This window comes from Ammospiza nelsoni, chromosome 7 (genome assembly GCF_027579445.1).
Source record: "Ammospiza nelsoni isolate bAmmNel1 chromosome 7, bAmmNel1.pri, whole genome shotgun sequence".
Lineage (NCBI taxonomy): Eukaryota > Metazoa > Chordata > Aves > Passeriformes > Passerellidae > Ammospiza > Ammospiza nelsoni.
The window spans coordinates 30,432,169-30,448,967 of record NC_080639.1 but is presented as its reverse complement, the minus strand read 5'-3'; the positions used below and the strand labels follow the sequence as shown (position 1 = coordinate 30,448,967).

Sequence of the window (16,799 nt, the reverse complement as noted above, 5' to 3'; positions counted from 1 at the left end):
CTGGCAGGAAGAGCAGTGTTTTGGAAATGAAAACATTGCAAAATACAGAGGACACATCCCCTTTTTGAGTGGGAAAAATATGTGGGAATTAAAAATATGGGCATGGGAAAGAATTTTCCCAGATTTAAACACATTTTTGCAGCACTGAATTAAAGTCAAGCTTGCAATCACAGTGTTTTACCCTGCAATCAGTGCTAACAGTTTTTGTGCTACGTGAATTGTGTTGTTCTTTGTTCCCCCACAAATGCATGTCAGGTATAATGTGAGGCCCACCTGGAGCACCTGCTGCACTCCACATCCCAGCCCTGTGTCCTGTCCTGCTCCTGCTGGACAAGAAAGATGGGGAGAGGAAGGAGGAATGAGGAACATTTAAGGCATGAGTTTCTTGCTTCCTACAGCTGGGCACTATCTACACGTGGTGTTTGCACATGGTGCCTCCTGCAGCCCTGCCTTTCCCAGGTGGGGCTGCAGTAGATTGCAGGGAAATGCTGAAGGAGAAGGAGGGTGTTGTTTGAGGAGATTTGGCTTGGTGCAGCCTGACCCCAGAGCCCCTTGTGCTGTGCACTGCCAGCATGGCAGTTTTGGGATGCTGCTGCTGCTGTTGGGCTGGAAGTAAGTGGGAGCAGCTGTGCTGCTGTGCACAGGGAGGAGAACAATAAAGCAGTTAGGGAAATGTTTTCACAATACTAAAAAATGTGAGTTCCATTTCTGGGGAAGAAGAGGGGAAGCCACAAGTGTTTTGCAGAACCTGCCACTGCCCCAAGTTCAGCCTTGCTCTCAAAGGGATGGGAGAGGGCAGAACTGGGAGCTTGGTTTCGAAATGATCCAATTCCCTGGGACTGAGACCCCAGTGAACTGGAAAAGGGGCTAATTTGGAAGCTGGGAGCATGGGATATCCAAATCCTGGCTTGTGAGGTTGGGGTTTGTGGTTTTATTTAGACCCCTCCCTCAGCAAAGTGAAAGGCAAGCTTTTGCCACCTGCTGTCTGGCTCCACCAAGGTCCATCTGTGTGAAGCTGAGTTCACTTTGGAGCCACCTCAGCTTTTCTGAGGAGTAGGTGTTGCCTGTGGTGGCCTTCCCTGGCACCCCTTCCAGAGGGTATCTCTGAAAACCAGTGTGGCAAAGGAGAAGGTCAGGGGCAGGCTTTCCTCTGCTTCTCTTCACACCCTGTGACTCAGCCCGGCCAGCTCCTTCCCTTGTGCTCATCACTTCAGGAGGTTTCACCTCTGCCTCAGTGCTTCCCTGGGTGACCCTAACAACTTTCTTTTCCACTTCCCTTTTGCTCTGATTTCTCCAGCTCCATTTCTGGGGGGAGCTCCTTTTCAAAGGTGTTTCTTCTGTTTCTGCTTCACCTTGACTTCCCTGCACAGCTCAGAGTACATCTTGCATTCACTTCATGCTGGTTTTTTTTTTTTTCTGATCCTCTTCCTTCTCCTGCTCTGCCTCCTACTCTCTTTTGTGCAGAACTTCTTGGACTGCTCCTGGTTTTCTTTGAGAATGTACTCAAGTGTGGGCAGGGTCCCTGTTGCAGTAGTCCATGAAACATCCATTTAAGGTTCACTCTGCTTTTCCTTCCTGTTTTCTAAGGAAACATCCCTGGACTGCACACAGGGAAAAAGTGTTTTTCATGTTCTCTCAGATGAGATGGAAGGACCCTCTCTGATACCTCCAAAGAGCTAAAATAGAGACAAGCATTCCATGTCTTTTTCTTGCCAGCCAATATCCTACATAGCTGGACCCAAAGTCAATACCTGTTTTCCTGTTAGTCTCCTGAGGGATGTATTTGGAAAAGCTTATTGCCTTCACCCTCTTCTTTTGAAAAGTGATCTCTCTGCTCTGCAGGGGAGAAATAAAAGTGTTGATCTGGATTTTTGTGTGTGCTGGGAGTTTGCTGCTCACCGTGCCCGCCGTTTGTGTGCGTGCAGGTGACCGGACCTCGTTCCGAGTGCAGGTGAGGCAGGTGGAGGATTACCCCGTGGACCTCTACTACCTGATGGACCTGTCCCTGTCCATGAACGACGACCTGGACAACATCCGCAACCTGGGCACCAAGCTGGCTGAGGAGATGAGGAAGCTCACCAGCAACTTCCGTCTGGGCTTTGGCTCCTTCGTGGACAAAAACATCTCTCCTTTCTCCTACACGGCGCCAAGATACCAAAACAATCCCTGCATTGGGTGAGTGGTGGCTGCACCTGGAGGGGCAAGGTCTGTGTTTGCACTCTTCATATGCCTTTTTGCTGTAAATAATGAACCACTCTTTAGCCCTGGTTTTTGGGGATGATGATGATGAGCCTGGCTGTCACTGTGATGCTTGAGCAATTCAAGATAGGACAGCTTCTCATTTTGCTGTGGGGAGATCTCTGCATCTAGACATGGGAAACTGTTGTACCAGGGAGCCTGAAGCTATTTTTAAGTACCTGAAAAGGATGCAGACATAGCAGGCTTTTTTACAGCCTTTAAGGAAAAGGAGCCAAAGCCAGAAATTCCTGATTTGTGATCCTAGCTCTGAGTCATAGTTTGGCGTTGAGTAAATCAATTAAGCTTTTTGTCTGCATTTTACAGATAAGGAGACCAAGGCAATGTAACTTCTTCTCAACAAAAGTGTTTGGAGGAACTGAGATTTGCTATGGCCTATAGTGCTGATTAATGAGTTTTTGTAGAGTGTTTTTATGGCTGCAGGAGTGTTTTTTCATCTTTATTGCTGTGGAAGGAAAGCAAACTGGTAGTTACAAAAGACACAAATGACGTGGTTTACTTTGTGGTAATATCAGAGCCTTCATCCCTTTATTTCCTTTTTTCTTTTTGCTTGTGTCTTTGCAACTGTCTTTTTGTTTGCCTTTTAACCACCAGAGCTGGGATCAAGTCCATTGAATTGAGGATTATGCCAGAGTGAAATTGGGAGTGGGGAAGGGTGTCCAGGCTCAGATGGGTTTGGGTGTTGGCACTGAAGGATGGTTACAGCAGCAAGTGCCCTCCTGGGAGAGTGTCACCACTGACACCTTTGTATTCCCCATCTTCACCTCATCCATCAGTGAGTGCTTCTCAGTCATGTAAGGGTAGCGAGGAGATCCCTTTCATTTGAGCCGTTTGTGGTTACTTACATTGTAAGATCACCTCATGCATGGATGCCAAGCTCTGTGCATGCTCTGAGAGGCAGGCAAAGACAGCTTGCATCAGCTGTGAGTTTCTAGGCCAGCTTTTGGCTCTGACTAAGCATTGGCAGCTCACTGCACATTGCTTGTTGACCAGACAAAAATCGTCTGTTTTTGCTTTTCACCAGTTCTGTCCAAATTGGAAACTCAAATGGATTTTAACACTGAAAACTCTTGCTTTAATCCTGAGGCAAAAGTGACCACACTGAGCCAGGAGGGTGTCTCTGCCATGATGGCATTGCACACCACACTCTTCATACAAACCACGCTCTTCATAGTGCTTCTCCCAGAGATTTGGCATAGCCTCTGAGGGATCCTCTGTCCTCTCAGTCTCCAGCTGGAGAAATCTTGGAAACTTTGTTTGGCTGGTGTGTGATTTAATTGGTGTGACATGGCTTTTGCCAAGTGAAACAGAGTGAAACATGCAGGAGGAGATGGGTGCAGAAGGAGAGGATGGAACTGGACAACTCAGCAACAAAGGTGTACCTGAAACTTCCAATGACCTTTTATCAAGAACATCCAGAGCTGTCACCTCAGCTTTTCCCACCATGATCAGGCTATCTGTGTGTTCCTTTGGCTTTACTAAGGTGGTTGCTTTTCTTTCTATGGGTTACTTTAAGCCAGCCTGGTCTTGGGAAAACATTTAGGAAGGATTGCCCACGGCAGCTCATCTGGTAGGTGCTCCCTTCCAGTTTCCATGTGTCTCCTCTTCATCCAAACCAGGGGTGCTGGCTCCTTGCTCTCTGATGGAATCTCCTTCCCCAGCCTGCTCTGTGTGGGGGCTCTGGCTGCTGCCATGTGTCCCTGGGGCAGCAGGGTGGGTTGTCAGGCGTGGTTTTGTTTGCAGCTATTCCTGGTGTCAAAACAAACCCTTCAGCATCTAAGAAAAGCTGCAAGTAAGCTCGAGCTGCAGTGGGTGTTTTTTGCCCCTGGTCCAGGCTCTCCCCGCCTCTGCCTTGTGGTGGTGACTGACTTGCAGGTCTGGGTGGGGTGCTGTGGGATCTCAGCACCTCAGGATGGAGGTGCAGAGAGGCCGAGACCACCCTTGGGGGGCTCGGGAATCCTGGAATGTTGCCAGAAGTGTCTGGTGGCAGGATTTTGATCCTACACAGGAGATGAGACCTGTATGAGGATAGGAGGAATTCACTGGGTGAATGGTGAAGGGATAAGTTAGTTAAAGTGTGAAACACAGGGTTTAGGATTTTGGTACAGGGGGGTCTAGAGAAGTAAGATGGAGGAATTGGGGCGTGTCCTGTCCTTCTTCTTCTTCTTCTTGGCCTCCATCTTCTGTGGTGGTGGTGGCACTTTGGGATTGGTCATTACTAGAAGTGCACCGGTTAATAAGAGTAGAAAGTATTGGAGAAAAATGATAAATATTGTACACGTAACTTAGGGTATAAAGATAAGTGACCGCCCGGGGGCTTCGGGAGTGTGCCCATGGCTGACTTGCTGTGCAGACCTCTGTCGGGCTGAAAGAAAATCTTTTAGATAAACAATTAATAAACACCGAGACCGAGACAAGATCAGAAGTCTCTCCTCGTTCTTTGAAGCGTCGGCTCTCCAAGGCCATCCCTGGGCCTTTCCAGGCCACCTAAACAGCAACAGCCTGAAAACCCGACAAGTGGCGTCCCTGGGTGGGCACCCCCCACCAACCCTTTCGGGGGGGGATCAGCCCTGAAGAGCTGAAGAGCTGAAGAGCTGAAGAGCTGAAGAGCCGAGAGAACAGCTCCTGAGGAGAGAAGCCTGAGAAAAAAAAAAAAAAAAAAAAAGGAAAAGAAGAAAGAAGAAAAGAAAAAAAAAAAACAGCCAGAAGAGTCTGCAAAAAAACAGCAGTCACTGAGAATTCCATCTCTCAGCTTCTGCCGAAGGCAGTTCGCAGAGCAGCCCGGATCGGAACCAGAAGGCGCCTCTGGATTCCTTCTCCTGTGACCTGCTGGACAGAGACGGGAGCCTTCGGACAGCTCTGACGACAGATTCGGTGAGAAGGTCAAAAAATAAGAACATAATTGCACACTCTCCCAAAAAACAACGGGAAATTTTGTCCGCCTTACAAGGCGTGGCTCAAACATATACAGAAAGGATCTCAAAAGAAAGAATTAAAACAGCTGTTGTTGTGGGCAAGGCTTAATTACCCACTGGCCGAAACATGCCTGCTATTCGAAGTGGGGTTTTGGCAGGAAATTAATAGGCACTTATATTTTTTAGCAACAAAGAAGGACGAGACAGCGTTAAAGCTGCTCTCGTCGGCAAGATTGATGCCAGAAAGGCATCATCTCGGCGCAGTCGAAAAGACTGGGAGAGCAACGAAAAGTTGCCGGCACCCTCAGAAGGAGGGTGGGGAGCAAAGCTCCAGGAGAAAAAAAAAAAAAAAAGAAAAAATTTTAATTAGTTCTGGCCTCAAGAAGCCAGGGGAAAGGGCTCTCGAGAAAAGAGAGCAGGAAATAATATTAAAGCCCCCGGTCCCAAAACCCAGAAACCCCAAGAAGCTCCTAAAGCGTCCTAAAACTCCGGAGAATACAAGGGAGTCAGGATCGGAGGGGGGGGTGCAGGGGGAAGAGAAGGGATCGGGGGGGGAGGCGCTTCCTCGCGGGGGGCACGGCGCGGCAGCGACGGAGCCGGCGGGGAGCGCGGGTGAAGAGACAGAAAAGGGAGACATGAGTGCAGACGCGGCTTTTATCAGCGCGGCGCCGGGGGGTGGCGGCCGCTCCGGCCGGCCGGCAGAGTAGCGGAGACGCGCGCGGCGGGCAAAACTCGCAAAAACCCGGGAGCGAAGTCGGGTCGAATTGCGGGGCGGGCCCGGGTGCCGGCGGGGGGCGGGCTGTACACACCGGCGGGAGGAGCCAGGGACACAACGTCAGAGGGAGAGGAGACAGAGTCGGGACAGACCGAGGGGAGGAGATTCGGAGGTGGAACGAGGGGGAGAGAGTGACGTCTCGGGTGAGGAGGGGCCGTGCTCGGGATCCTATGTCCCAGCGGCTCCACACCCTCCTCAGACTTGATGCCTCTGGTATAACCCTCGGAGTCCCAGTCCCTTCCCTTCAAGGGAGACGTTCTGGTGTTCAAGCTCCATTTTCAGCTGAATTAAAAGCCAAGCAGACACGGTCTCAAATGAGATCACGAACACGGCAGTCGACAGGACAGGGGCGGTAGAGCTCATGCTGTCATCCGAGCTGGGGAGGCCGGTGACAGCGCCACCTAGTGGGGGGCAAGGGTTTCGCTTGTATCTCCACAGATCGAGACGTGGGTGTCGGCACGACACGTGAAACCATTTCGAGTGCGAGAACATGAAAATGCGGATCCCAGAACAAAGATCCAAGAAAAAAAAAAAAGAGACGAGTACTCAAACAGGGGTCGAGACTCAGATTGCCAAGACGACTCGGAAGAGAAATAAGAAGAAACTAAGGACTTTGGGGGGATTCTCTGTTAAGGTCCTGAATGAAAAGCAAAGCAATGATGTCACACAGAAGTGAAGCCATGAGTTTCATGATGCTTATACGCATCATTCTTTCATTCATTGAAATAAGCAATGGGGGTAATTTACCTATCTGTCAGCCAAAGCAAAATGTATGGTAGAATTCTTTGACATCTCTCCCATTTGGAGAGGAATTTTAAGGGTAGACTTCTTTGACATCTCTCCCATATGGAGATGAATTTTAAGAGTAGGATTCTATGTTTTAATAATTCTCCTATTCCTCATACTTGTCATCCCATGCATATTTGCATGTTTAAAACACACTATGAATCGGATAACAAAGGAAGTCTTCCTGGTGCAAACAGAAGGGGGAGATGTGGGATCTCAGCACCTCAGGATGGAGGTGCAGAGAGGCCGAGACCACCCTTGGGGGGCTCGGGAATCCTGGAATGTTGCCAGAAGTGTCTGGTGGCAGGATTTTGATCCTACACAGGAGATGAGACCTGTATGAGGATAGGAGGAATTCACTGGGTGAATGGTGAAGGGATAAGTTAGTTAAAGTGTGAAACACAGGGTTTAGGATTTTGGTACAGGGGGGTCTAGAGAAGTAAGATGGAGGAATTGGGGCGTGTCCTGTCCTTCTTCTTCTTCTTCTTGGCCTCCATCTTCTGTGGTGGTGGTGGCACTTTGGGATTGGTCATTACTAGAAGTGCACCGGTTAATAAGAGTAGAAAGTATTGGAGAAAAATGATAAATATTGTACACGTAACTTAGGGTATAAAGATAAGTGACCGCCCGGGGGCTTCGGGAGTGTGCCCATGGCTGACTTGCTGTGCAGACCTCTGTCGGGCTGAAAGAAAATCTTTTAGATAAACAATTAATAAACACCGAGACCGAGACAAGATCAGAAGTCTCTCCTCGTTCTTTGAAGCGTCGGCTCTCCAAGGCCATCCCTGGGCCTTTCCAGGCCACCTAAACAGCAACAGCCTGAAAACCCGACAGGGTGCAGCCCTGTTTCTCTTGTCTCCATCACCCCTGCTCCTGACTCAGCATCCTGGTGGGCTAAGGGCAGCTTGCTGAGACCCTGCAGTGAGGGGTTTCAGGCATGGCAGACTCCTTGCTTTGCCCTGGGTGCGAGCATGATGCAAGTCTGGATGTGGATCATGGATCAAAAGGGATGGCTGTAATTGCCAGCCAAGCCCAGGGCAATGAGACCTGCCCCACAGTTAGGGGTATGTGTGTGTATGTGCGTATGGAAATCCCTGCTTTGAGGTCCCTTGTGAGGAATTTGAGTTCTCAGTGATGGTAAATTTTAAATACTCCTTTGTGTAAAAAGCCTCTTGCAACTTACCCGTAGTGGGTCATGTGTCAGCAGAAGCTTTTAATTGTACTCTGGGTTATATGTTTAAAGATAAGAGTGAATTAGTGCCACACCACCTCCTTTTTAAACACATTTCTTCTTAACCCTTCCTGTCCCTCTCTCCTGCACACACTCACTGATTTCCCATGCCACAGAAGCTGGTCTGCTGAGCTCTCCAGGTGAGCACCAAAACTGCCTTCTCATGGTTTTGTATGGGAAAAAAGGTTTCCTGGTAGCCTGCCAAGACATTTCTCTGCCTTAGGGTGCCCCTCCCACCCTTCTGCTCTGGTGGGAAGCAGAGATTGTGTTTGCTCACCAGCTTGCAGGGAGAGTGGGAGGAATCTTGAGCTGGTGTTGGTTATTACTCCATCTCATACTGGGCAATTGCCAGGTGCCTGGTGATGTGCAGTAGGTGTAGGGTGGTTCATACTGGCAAGAAAACTGGATGACACAGTGAAAATCTGTACTGCAGAAGAAGGGAGAGCTAGTTCTTGGCAGTGATGCTCCTGCCCTTTGACACAGCCCACAGGCTCTGCAGGTGTGGGACATGGCTCCCATGGCCCTCCTGGGCTGCTGGGGAGCGTGGATCTGCCAAAATGCAGCCTCCCTACCACTGGGTCTCATCCTTTGCTGCAGGTTCCCAGTGAAAACCACTTTGAGTGCAGAAAGTGCAGAGCTGCATGGCCAGGGTGGGCTGGTGCTCAGTGTCTCCATTCATATGGTATGTGGAGAGAGATGTTCAGTCCTGGTGGGATCTCTGGAAACTTCAGCTTCTGAAAGCCCTTGAGAGGAAAAAAAAATATGGGCTCTACTGCAGGGTTTTGTAGGGAAATAGCCAGAAGATGAAGTGCCCAAAATACAAAGCACTGTGAAAGTATTCCAGCCCTCCGAACAAAACCTGGTAGAGCTGGGAGCTTCTGCAGTCCTTGGCTGCGGGTGTGGTTCCTCCCAGCTGACCACTCCTCTGTTCTTCCCGCAGTTACAAGCTGTTCCCCAGCTGTGTCCCCTCCTTTGGCTTCCGCCACCTGCTGTCCCTGACGGACAAAGTGGACCGTTTCAACGAGGAGGTGCGCAAACAGAAAGTGTCCCGCAACCGAGACGCTCCCGAGGGCGGCTTCGATGCCATTCTGCAGGCTGCTGTGTGCAAGGTGAGCTGCTCTCCTTTCTGGGGGTTTCTTCTGCTCTGTTATTGAACCAATGGCAAAGTCGGCCATTTCATGGAAGGAACTACTAAATTTTTCTTGGAGAAACTGAAAATTGCTTTTAAAAGTAGAGGCTTTTGTTTTTATGTGCTTCCGTAGATAAACAGGCATGGGAAAAAAGGTTAATTCTTTTTCTAGTTTAAGGGGATAAAAATAGAGCTTTTGGAAGCACAAATTTAGGGCTGAGATTTCATTACACACTTAGACCTTTGGTGCAGAGCACCTGGGGCAGAATCCTTCCAGAGTCACATACACTTGTGTGCAGCAGTACTGCACATCAGCTCAGTGTGTTTAAAAAGGGTGCATCAAACACATCTTGCAGCAGTAGACCCATGTTGAGGGTTGGAGCTGGTTCCTACTGCTCATATCTTCCCTCTTTGTGTGTGGGGGGATGATCTCACCTTTGGGTGCTGAGAGCCTTCTCTCCCTCTTTGTCAGCAGAGCTGGAGCAGAGTTCATTAGCTTGGTGCCACGTTAGCCATGTCCTTAGGGTTTTTGGAGATGCTTGCTTGGAGATCTTTCTGGAACAAGTAGTTGTGTTGCTCCATATCTTTTTGTCATGAATGGAAGTGTTTGCTTCACTCTGACATGAGCCTGAGCTTCCCTGCTCATCACAACTGGTTCTATTTGCCTTTCCCCCTATTGCTGCAATTTGCTTTGTGTTTGCTTCAGCCTTGCTTAGTCCTTTTGGTAGGGCATGTTTTCTGGGTCTGAATTATGGGAACTGGGAGATAGGAAAAGATAGAAATGGTCTGTGGGAGTGATGGATTGCAGGCATGTGGGAAGCCAGATCTCTCCTTGCCTGGGTTGGCTTTGCGGTGCTTCATGGTCTTGGCAGGACTGGACCTGCCCCACTGGGGCATCTTCCCACAGATATTGTTGTTGGCACAGCTACAGTGCTGCTCCCAATAACTGTCTGGATATAAAGTGCTTCTCAGTTTTGGAGAGGTGGCTCCCATGGTTAGAGCAGGGTTGGCTCAGGATGGTGACTCAGTTGTGCCATTCACCATGTGGGTTTTTGCACTCCCTTCCATGAAATTACTGCAAAACCAGGCAAATATTTCCCTGTGGTGCAGCAATACTTCAGTGTGCATCACAAGGGCTCATTTCTGCAGTGCTGGTGGAAGGCAGGAGACCTGAAATTTCCTCTGAATTTGTGGCAGTCTCAGATTGTTGTTAAGGGCCAAAATTTTAACTGTCTTTGTTGAATGCACAACCTGGTCCCTTCTAAATTTAGAAGATGAATTTAGATGCTGGTACCATCTAAGTTCAGGAATGAGCGCCCTCAAGGAAGGGTGAGCAAAGGTGAGCATGTGTGCATGCGTGACTGTTGGCATGATGTGGCAGGTCATGACAGCAAATTTCTGCAGCCACAGCAGTTAATTAATTACTGGAGCTTGGGTGTGGGAAAGGAAGTCCATGGGCCTGGTGTGCAAGGCAGGAGAACTGGCTGTGCCATGACTCATGCTGCATTGGCAGTGCCTTGCTCTGGGCAGAGCAGCTGCCTCTCATCACAGCCATGAGCAGCAAAGATTCTGTCTGACCAGAGTTAAAAAAGGCAAAATTTCAAGGCAGCTGATTGACATTAGCATGTTTGGTGCCATAGTCAAAATGGGAACTTATTGCTTAATTTCCCTTGTGGTCCCCAAGCAAAGGCCCAGACTGGTCAGTGGCTGTGGGCTGTGGTGAGACTCAACACCACTGACATGGGCGAGGGTTGCAGACATTTGGGGTGGCAGAGAAGTGCAGCTTGCTGACAGGGATGTTCTTGGCATGGAGTCTGTCATCCTGCAGTGACTAATGGAGTATCATGGGGATGAAAACCCCAGAAGCAGACAGTAATTTCTGTTAACTCAGGACCTATTTTCCCTCCCATGCAAGGAGAGCAGCAGACAGGTACCTTGGTGACTTCTGAGGTGGGTTTCCTCATCACTGCTGTGCACCCCATTGCATCTCACTGGCATGCTCCGGCTTTTTCCAGGGTGGTTATCCCCTTAGAAAGTCCCCTGCCTTGGGGACAGGCAGTGTGTTGCCCATGAAGCACTTTGTGCTCAGCATCAAGGGGAGAGGGAGTCACAGCACAGCAGAGCCTCGTGGTCTCCAAGCCATGGTGTCTAAGCAAGGCCTTCTCCTCCCCTTCTGAGGTGTCAGAAACAATACCTCCTGTGTTGACTAGATGTTTTTACACTGGAATGCATAGCAGGCATTTCTTCTGCATGAACTGCCTAAGGGCTCTGTAGCACTCAAGTAATGTTTTGGCCTGGTCTTCAACCCAGGGAATGGAGAAAGTTTGTACAGCTAACAGAGACTTAGGAGCAGGCCCAGGGTTTGGCTCCTTTCTGAAAGATGAAGATATGGTAAATGTTATTCTCAAGGCAATGAAAGAGCCAGAGACAATAAGCCTTTATTCTGATACTAAAATAGTATGCCAGGAATATTAATCAGCCTTCCATAATTACATTTTCCATTTGCAGTATTTTGGTTTTTTGCCATTCTCTAAGTGCAAGCCTCATATAGCTTGGTGGTATGGGTAAGTTTCAGATCTTATATGCTGAGATGAAGTGAGGAGATAATGCTAGATTGGAAAATAAAGCATCTTTTGGAATGGTTTTGCTTGGTGCTTGCTAGACACTGGTAGGTGGAGGTAGCCAAGGCATCTGGGAGACACTGGGGTGCCTTTCAGAGCAATACCAAGTGAAGGAGGTTTTGGCTTTTGATTCCTAAGGCATACTTGCCTTGCACCTGTATCTGTTTCTTGCTTCCAAGAGGGTCTGCACCTGAAAAACTGGTGAGTTTTTAGACAAATTGATGAATCCAGGGGGTTCTCCTGGCAACTGCATCTTGACAATTGAAGGGCTTTTATTCAGTGCCCAAAGTATAAATGTAGGTATTTTTTAAGGCATGGAAATACAGGCTGTGCTGCTTTTCCAATAGTATTTGGAGAGCTGTGCTGAGGCAGCTGTGGCAGTTTTGCCAGTCACTAGTGGCTGTATGGAGTGAGAAGTTGTTTTTTGGGGTACAGAAGGCACTGCAGCTGGTTGTAGCAGTAGGGGCAGGATCCATAGCACCCCAAGCCCTGTGGAAACATGTTACTCTGCTTTGGGTCCAGTCCCACCCGTGCTTTAAAAATCCTTCTTATCCCATAAGGATCAAAAACCAGATGACAGGGTAGGCATCAGTGCAGGGCTTTTTGTTCAGCAATCCCAGTCCAATAAAAATAAATGAAATTCTCCTTGGTTATTTGCTTTAAGCGGAGTGGAGTGCTGCTCTGGGTTTCTCAGTGGAAACTGCATGCTGAAGAGCTGTATTTTCCAGTGCCTTGAGGCTGCTGGCAGAGGCAGTGTGAGATGCTCCTTGGCATGCCAGCCTCCTTGGGGGGCTTTTTTTTTATAGGTCTACAGCTTTTTTTGGTGTGGGATCAGCATTGGCTCGGCCAGCCCATCCAAGGCACCCTGGTTTGATGCTCTGAGGCATCACACACTTGCAGTGCCTGCATGTTGGGACTGAGACTGTGGGTGCTCGTTGCTTTTTGGGAGTGAGTTCCTGAGCTGAGCAGCCACAGCAGCTCTGGTATTGTTTATGTGGGAAATGGTGTCGGAGTCATGGAGAGTTTGTCTGCAGAGGAATTCTTAGCCCATGATTTAAAGGTGGGCTTAGCAGGCAGGTGACCAGCACCAGCACCCCTGAAATGACTTTGTGGCTGCTGCTTGAACGCAGCTCCTTTTCTTTGTGTGCAGCACAATGAAATGAAACTCAGATTAATCCTTCTAATCTCTTTGGGAGTTTCTTGGCCTTAATAGTTTAAAAAGAAATCAGCTTTAGATACTCAAAGAAAAGTGAATTGGATGAGCTTCTGTCTGGTGGCTGAGTAGACTGAAAACTGCCTCTTGCATTATTAGAGCTGTAATCACTTTTGGGTTGAGTTCTTAAGAAGTTACATTTTGGCATGAGGTTTTAGCCTTTTGTCCAGGGGGGTAACTTCAGAGGAATGAATCCTGCTTCCCAGAGCAAAAAGTATTCATTGCTTCCTGAGCTGGACTGTAACGTGCTGGTGCATGGTAAAGGATGTGTGTTGCCAAAAATTTCTTCCTATAGCCTTATATGCATCATGGGGGTCTTTAAAATGTCAATAAAGAAAATAAATCTTCTGTAATTGGGAGGAAAAAGGAATATACTCTAGAATAATGTCCCTGAAGCAAGAGTTATATTTATTGGAAAGATCAGCAGACTTTGGGCTATGACGCACATTTGGAGGCGAAAATTGCACTGGCACATGTGATTCTACACCCTTTGCCTGCTCTGCCCTCCTGCCCTGCCCACGCCACTGCTTTCCATGGGAAGGGCCAGCACCTTCCTGTAAACAGGGCAGAGTTTGAGTTTTGCTAAATAGGCTGAGCAGTAACTCTGGAGGAGTTGGGTATTCCCATCCGTGACCCAGCTTTTCCCTTGTGCTTTCCCAGAGGATTTGGGTGGTGGTGCTCTGAGCCAGGGTCTGGAGGGAGGGGGATGCTGGGAGTGTGTGGGCAGGGAAGGTGTGGGGCAGTGTGTGCTGGCACATGGTCAGTGTGGCAGCCCAAGGGGAAGCTCTGGACACTGGGACTTTCTGCCTCCAGTCTGTGCCGTGGCAGGATCTCCCTGCTGTGGTCAGCAGCAAGACCCCTGCTCACCCGGCTTGGCAGTGACCTGGCAGCAGCAGCAGCCACTGAGGGGGTTTGCTGCAGCACAGTGCTTTGCAAAAATTTCCTTTGGGCACCAGTGTTTCCTTCCACTTCCATTTCAACAAAGTGTTTCAGTGTGCTGTTACAGGCACAGATCTGCTTCCCGGACTGATGAAAATGTGGAAACCTGGGGAAGCTCCATGGGAGGGAAATGTTTGTCATCTGGATCTTATCCATTTACTTGAAAAAAATCTGTCCTTGCATCTCTCTTCATGCAAAGACAGTGTTAATGTCTGGTCCTTGCACAGAGGGACCAAGGAGGGGTCAGAGAACACTTCATGTACTGTGCTGGAAGCCTCAGTGCTTTTGTAGGAACCACTACAGCATGTCCTGACATTACCATGCTTTTAAATCAGCAGAAGTTTCTCAGAGCAGCACTGTGCAGAGTGGTTGTGTGGGATTAGTGGCAGCACCAATGCCAAAGGTCCCTGCTGTGCTCTGGCTGTGTGTGTAGCCCTGCTCTCCTGGGCTGTGGGGCAGGGGGACGGAGCTGCCTGGGGCGTGTGTAGAGTTGTACAATGAAACAGCAGAGGCACCATGGCTTCCAGGAGATGTGTGCAGGAGGGGATCAGGGCAGAGTGCCTGGGCATGAGTGTGGTTGCACCAAAGCCAGTCCCCTCAGGCAGGGACCTCACTTTGTCCATCACAGCTCAGAAACAGCCTTTATGAGCGGGCAGCAATGAAAATACTGAGCGGGGATATTGCAGCTCTCGCTGTTGTATTGGCCGCTCCACAGAGCTGAGGAAACAAGGTCAGATTAAATATGTGTGGAGGAAATTGGCAGGTCTCCTTTGGCTATAAAAGCAGCTGAAATTCTTACTCTTGGATTTGGGCAGAGAGGGTCTGGTGGACAGTCCACATACATCCTCGTGCCTTTTAAATTAAGTGTGTTGGAAGGAGATGCTGGGAAATGCTGGATGGGCTCCTGTCATTTTGTTTTCGTACCAGGGCTGGGTGGACAGCAGCGTAGTACTCTCCTAATTAATGCTAATGGGCCTGCTGCTGGCCAGGCACGTGGCTGGGACCATGTGTGGGGTGAAGGGCTTGGCAGGGGCTGGCTGCTGTCTCACAGGGTTTGCTTTCCCCAGGAGAAGATCGGCTGGCGTAAGGAGGCGTCTCACCTGCTGGTCTTCACCACGGATGATGTGCCCCACATAGCCCTGGATGGGAAGCTGGGGGGGCTGGTGCAGCCCCACGATGGGCAGTGCCACCTGAACGAAGCCAACGAGTACAGCGCGTCCAGCCAGCTGGTGAGTGGGGCACGGGGCCAGCCCTCAGAGACCTCAGGGGCTGGAGGAGCTCTCTGGAGATCAGCCAACCCCTGCTCCAGCAGCTTTTGGCAAATGCGGTGCCTGGTTTAACCCAGCTTCTGCAATTTGCAAATAAAATTTGCTCTTCCTTTGGGCATTCCCCCATAGTGAATGCTTCTGTGATGGTCAAAAATGAGTTGGTGACTTAGTGAGGTCCTTCAGAGCTCATTACAAGGGATGGAAAAGTAACTTGGTGTCCTGAAGGGCATTACATTTTGCCTGCAGTGTGTAGAAGGAATATGTCATCCCTTTTCTAAAATATGTCTGAGGAGGATGGAGTCTGAGGACTGTGCAGAGGACTCCTCCTGAGGAGAGTGTATCTACCTTGATGTGACTACACTAGCAAGTACAACAGAATGCTGCTCTTTTATTCACAGCCTTTGAGCACAACACTAACATAAGTCTTAGTAATAAACAGGCAAATTAGCCCTTTTTAAAAATTGAACTCAGTGGAGGAAACTTCTGGGATGAATGAGCACTTGCCTGCCACTTCATTTTCCCATCCTTCTGCAGAATGCTGCTTTATTCAGCAGATCACATGCACTAATTATGATTTTTGTTCCTGAATGTCACCCTGTGAGGGGAGGGGAATCTGGGTGGCTGTGTTAAGGTCAGAAGCTGGGCTCTACAGTGGAACCCCCTGTGCAGTCCTACCAAGCGGATGTATGTGTAAGGGAGCACAGTCTCCAAACTGGCTGCCTTATGTGGAGTAAATGCTGAGGAGATGGCATGGAGATGCTGCTTGGTGTTTCCATGTTTGAATCTCAGAGGGTTGCAATCAGTCTTCCAGTCTTCAAGTAAATGAGATTTTTTTTCCAAGGGCAGCACTTCAGAAGCAGGCGGGAGTTTTGAACTCAAGCTGGTGTCGTGAAACTGAGCCCTGGGTCATTATTTTGTTGCTAGAGCAGCATCTCTCTGCCATCCTCTCTGCCTGGGAAATCTGCAAGAATTAAAGAGTTTATTGTAATCTCTTTATGGTCCCACTTTGCAGAAAGAACAGGCAATGGATGTTTCTGCTTTGGGAGAAAAAATTTGATACATTCCCACATTCTGTAGTCCTAGATCTCCCTGCCTCGCATCCCTTGAGGTAGCAGCCGTTTAGCACATGTGCATTTGCTGATGGCAAAATAGGAAGTGGAAAGAAATAACCCAGTGTTTTGGGTATTGCTGTGGCTAGTGGTGTTGTCAGTCAAGCATTTTAGTGAGCAGTGCTGTAGAAATATTTAACAGATTTCTACTATTTCAGTTAGAATTGTGCTCGTACATCAGGGACTTCATCCCACAACAAAACACGCCATGTGTCTGGAATGAATTTTGCTATTGGGAAGAGAAGAGTGATGAAATTACTTTGTTTCTGTGTTACTCACCAGTCTTTCTGCCTGGTTTTTCCCTCCTAGGATTATCCTTCCCTGGCACTTCTTGGGGAGAAACTTGCTGAAAACAACATCCACCTGATTTTCGCTGTTACAAAAAATCATTACATGCTCTACAAGGTAAGTGCTGCCGAGTTGCCTGGGCTGGGGGGAGAGTGAAATGCTTCTTGAGACCCTGGGGAGTGGAGGCAGCTGCAAGCATGTGTGCAGCGGCAAACGTGTGTGCAGTGGCAAACGTGTGTATGCAGTGATAAGAGTGCATGCATGTGGCC

General features: G+C 48.9%; 1 protein-coding gene across 1 annotated transcript in view; it reads left to right on the top strand.

Annotated features, from left to right (window-relative positions):
• The window catches only part of ITGB5 (integrin subunit beta 5), a 61,495-nt gene that overhangs the window by 13,229 nt on the left and 31,467 nt on the right, over positions 1–16,799 (top strand). Inside the window, exons 4-7 of the mRNA XM_059475903.1 lie at positions 1,926–2,175; positions 8,904–9,072; positions 14,933–15,094; positions 16,552–16,647. Of these exons, the coding sequence (XP_059331886.1) occupies positions 1,926–2,175; positions 8,904–9,072; positions 14,933–15,094; positions 16,552–16,647 (677 nt within the window). The remainder of the gene's footprint in view (positions 1–1,925; positions 2,176–8,903; positions 9,073–14,932; positions 15,095–16,551; positions 16,648–16,799) is intronic.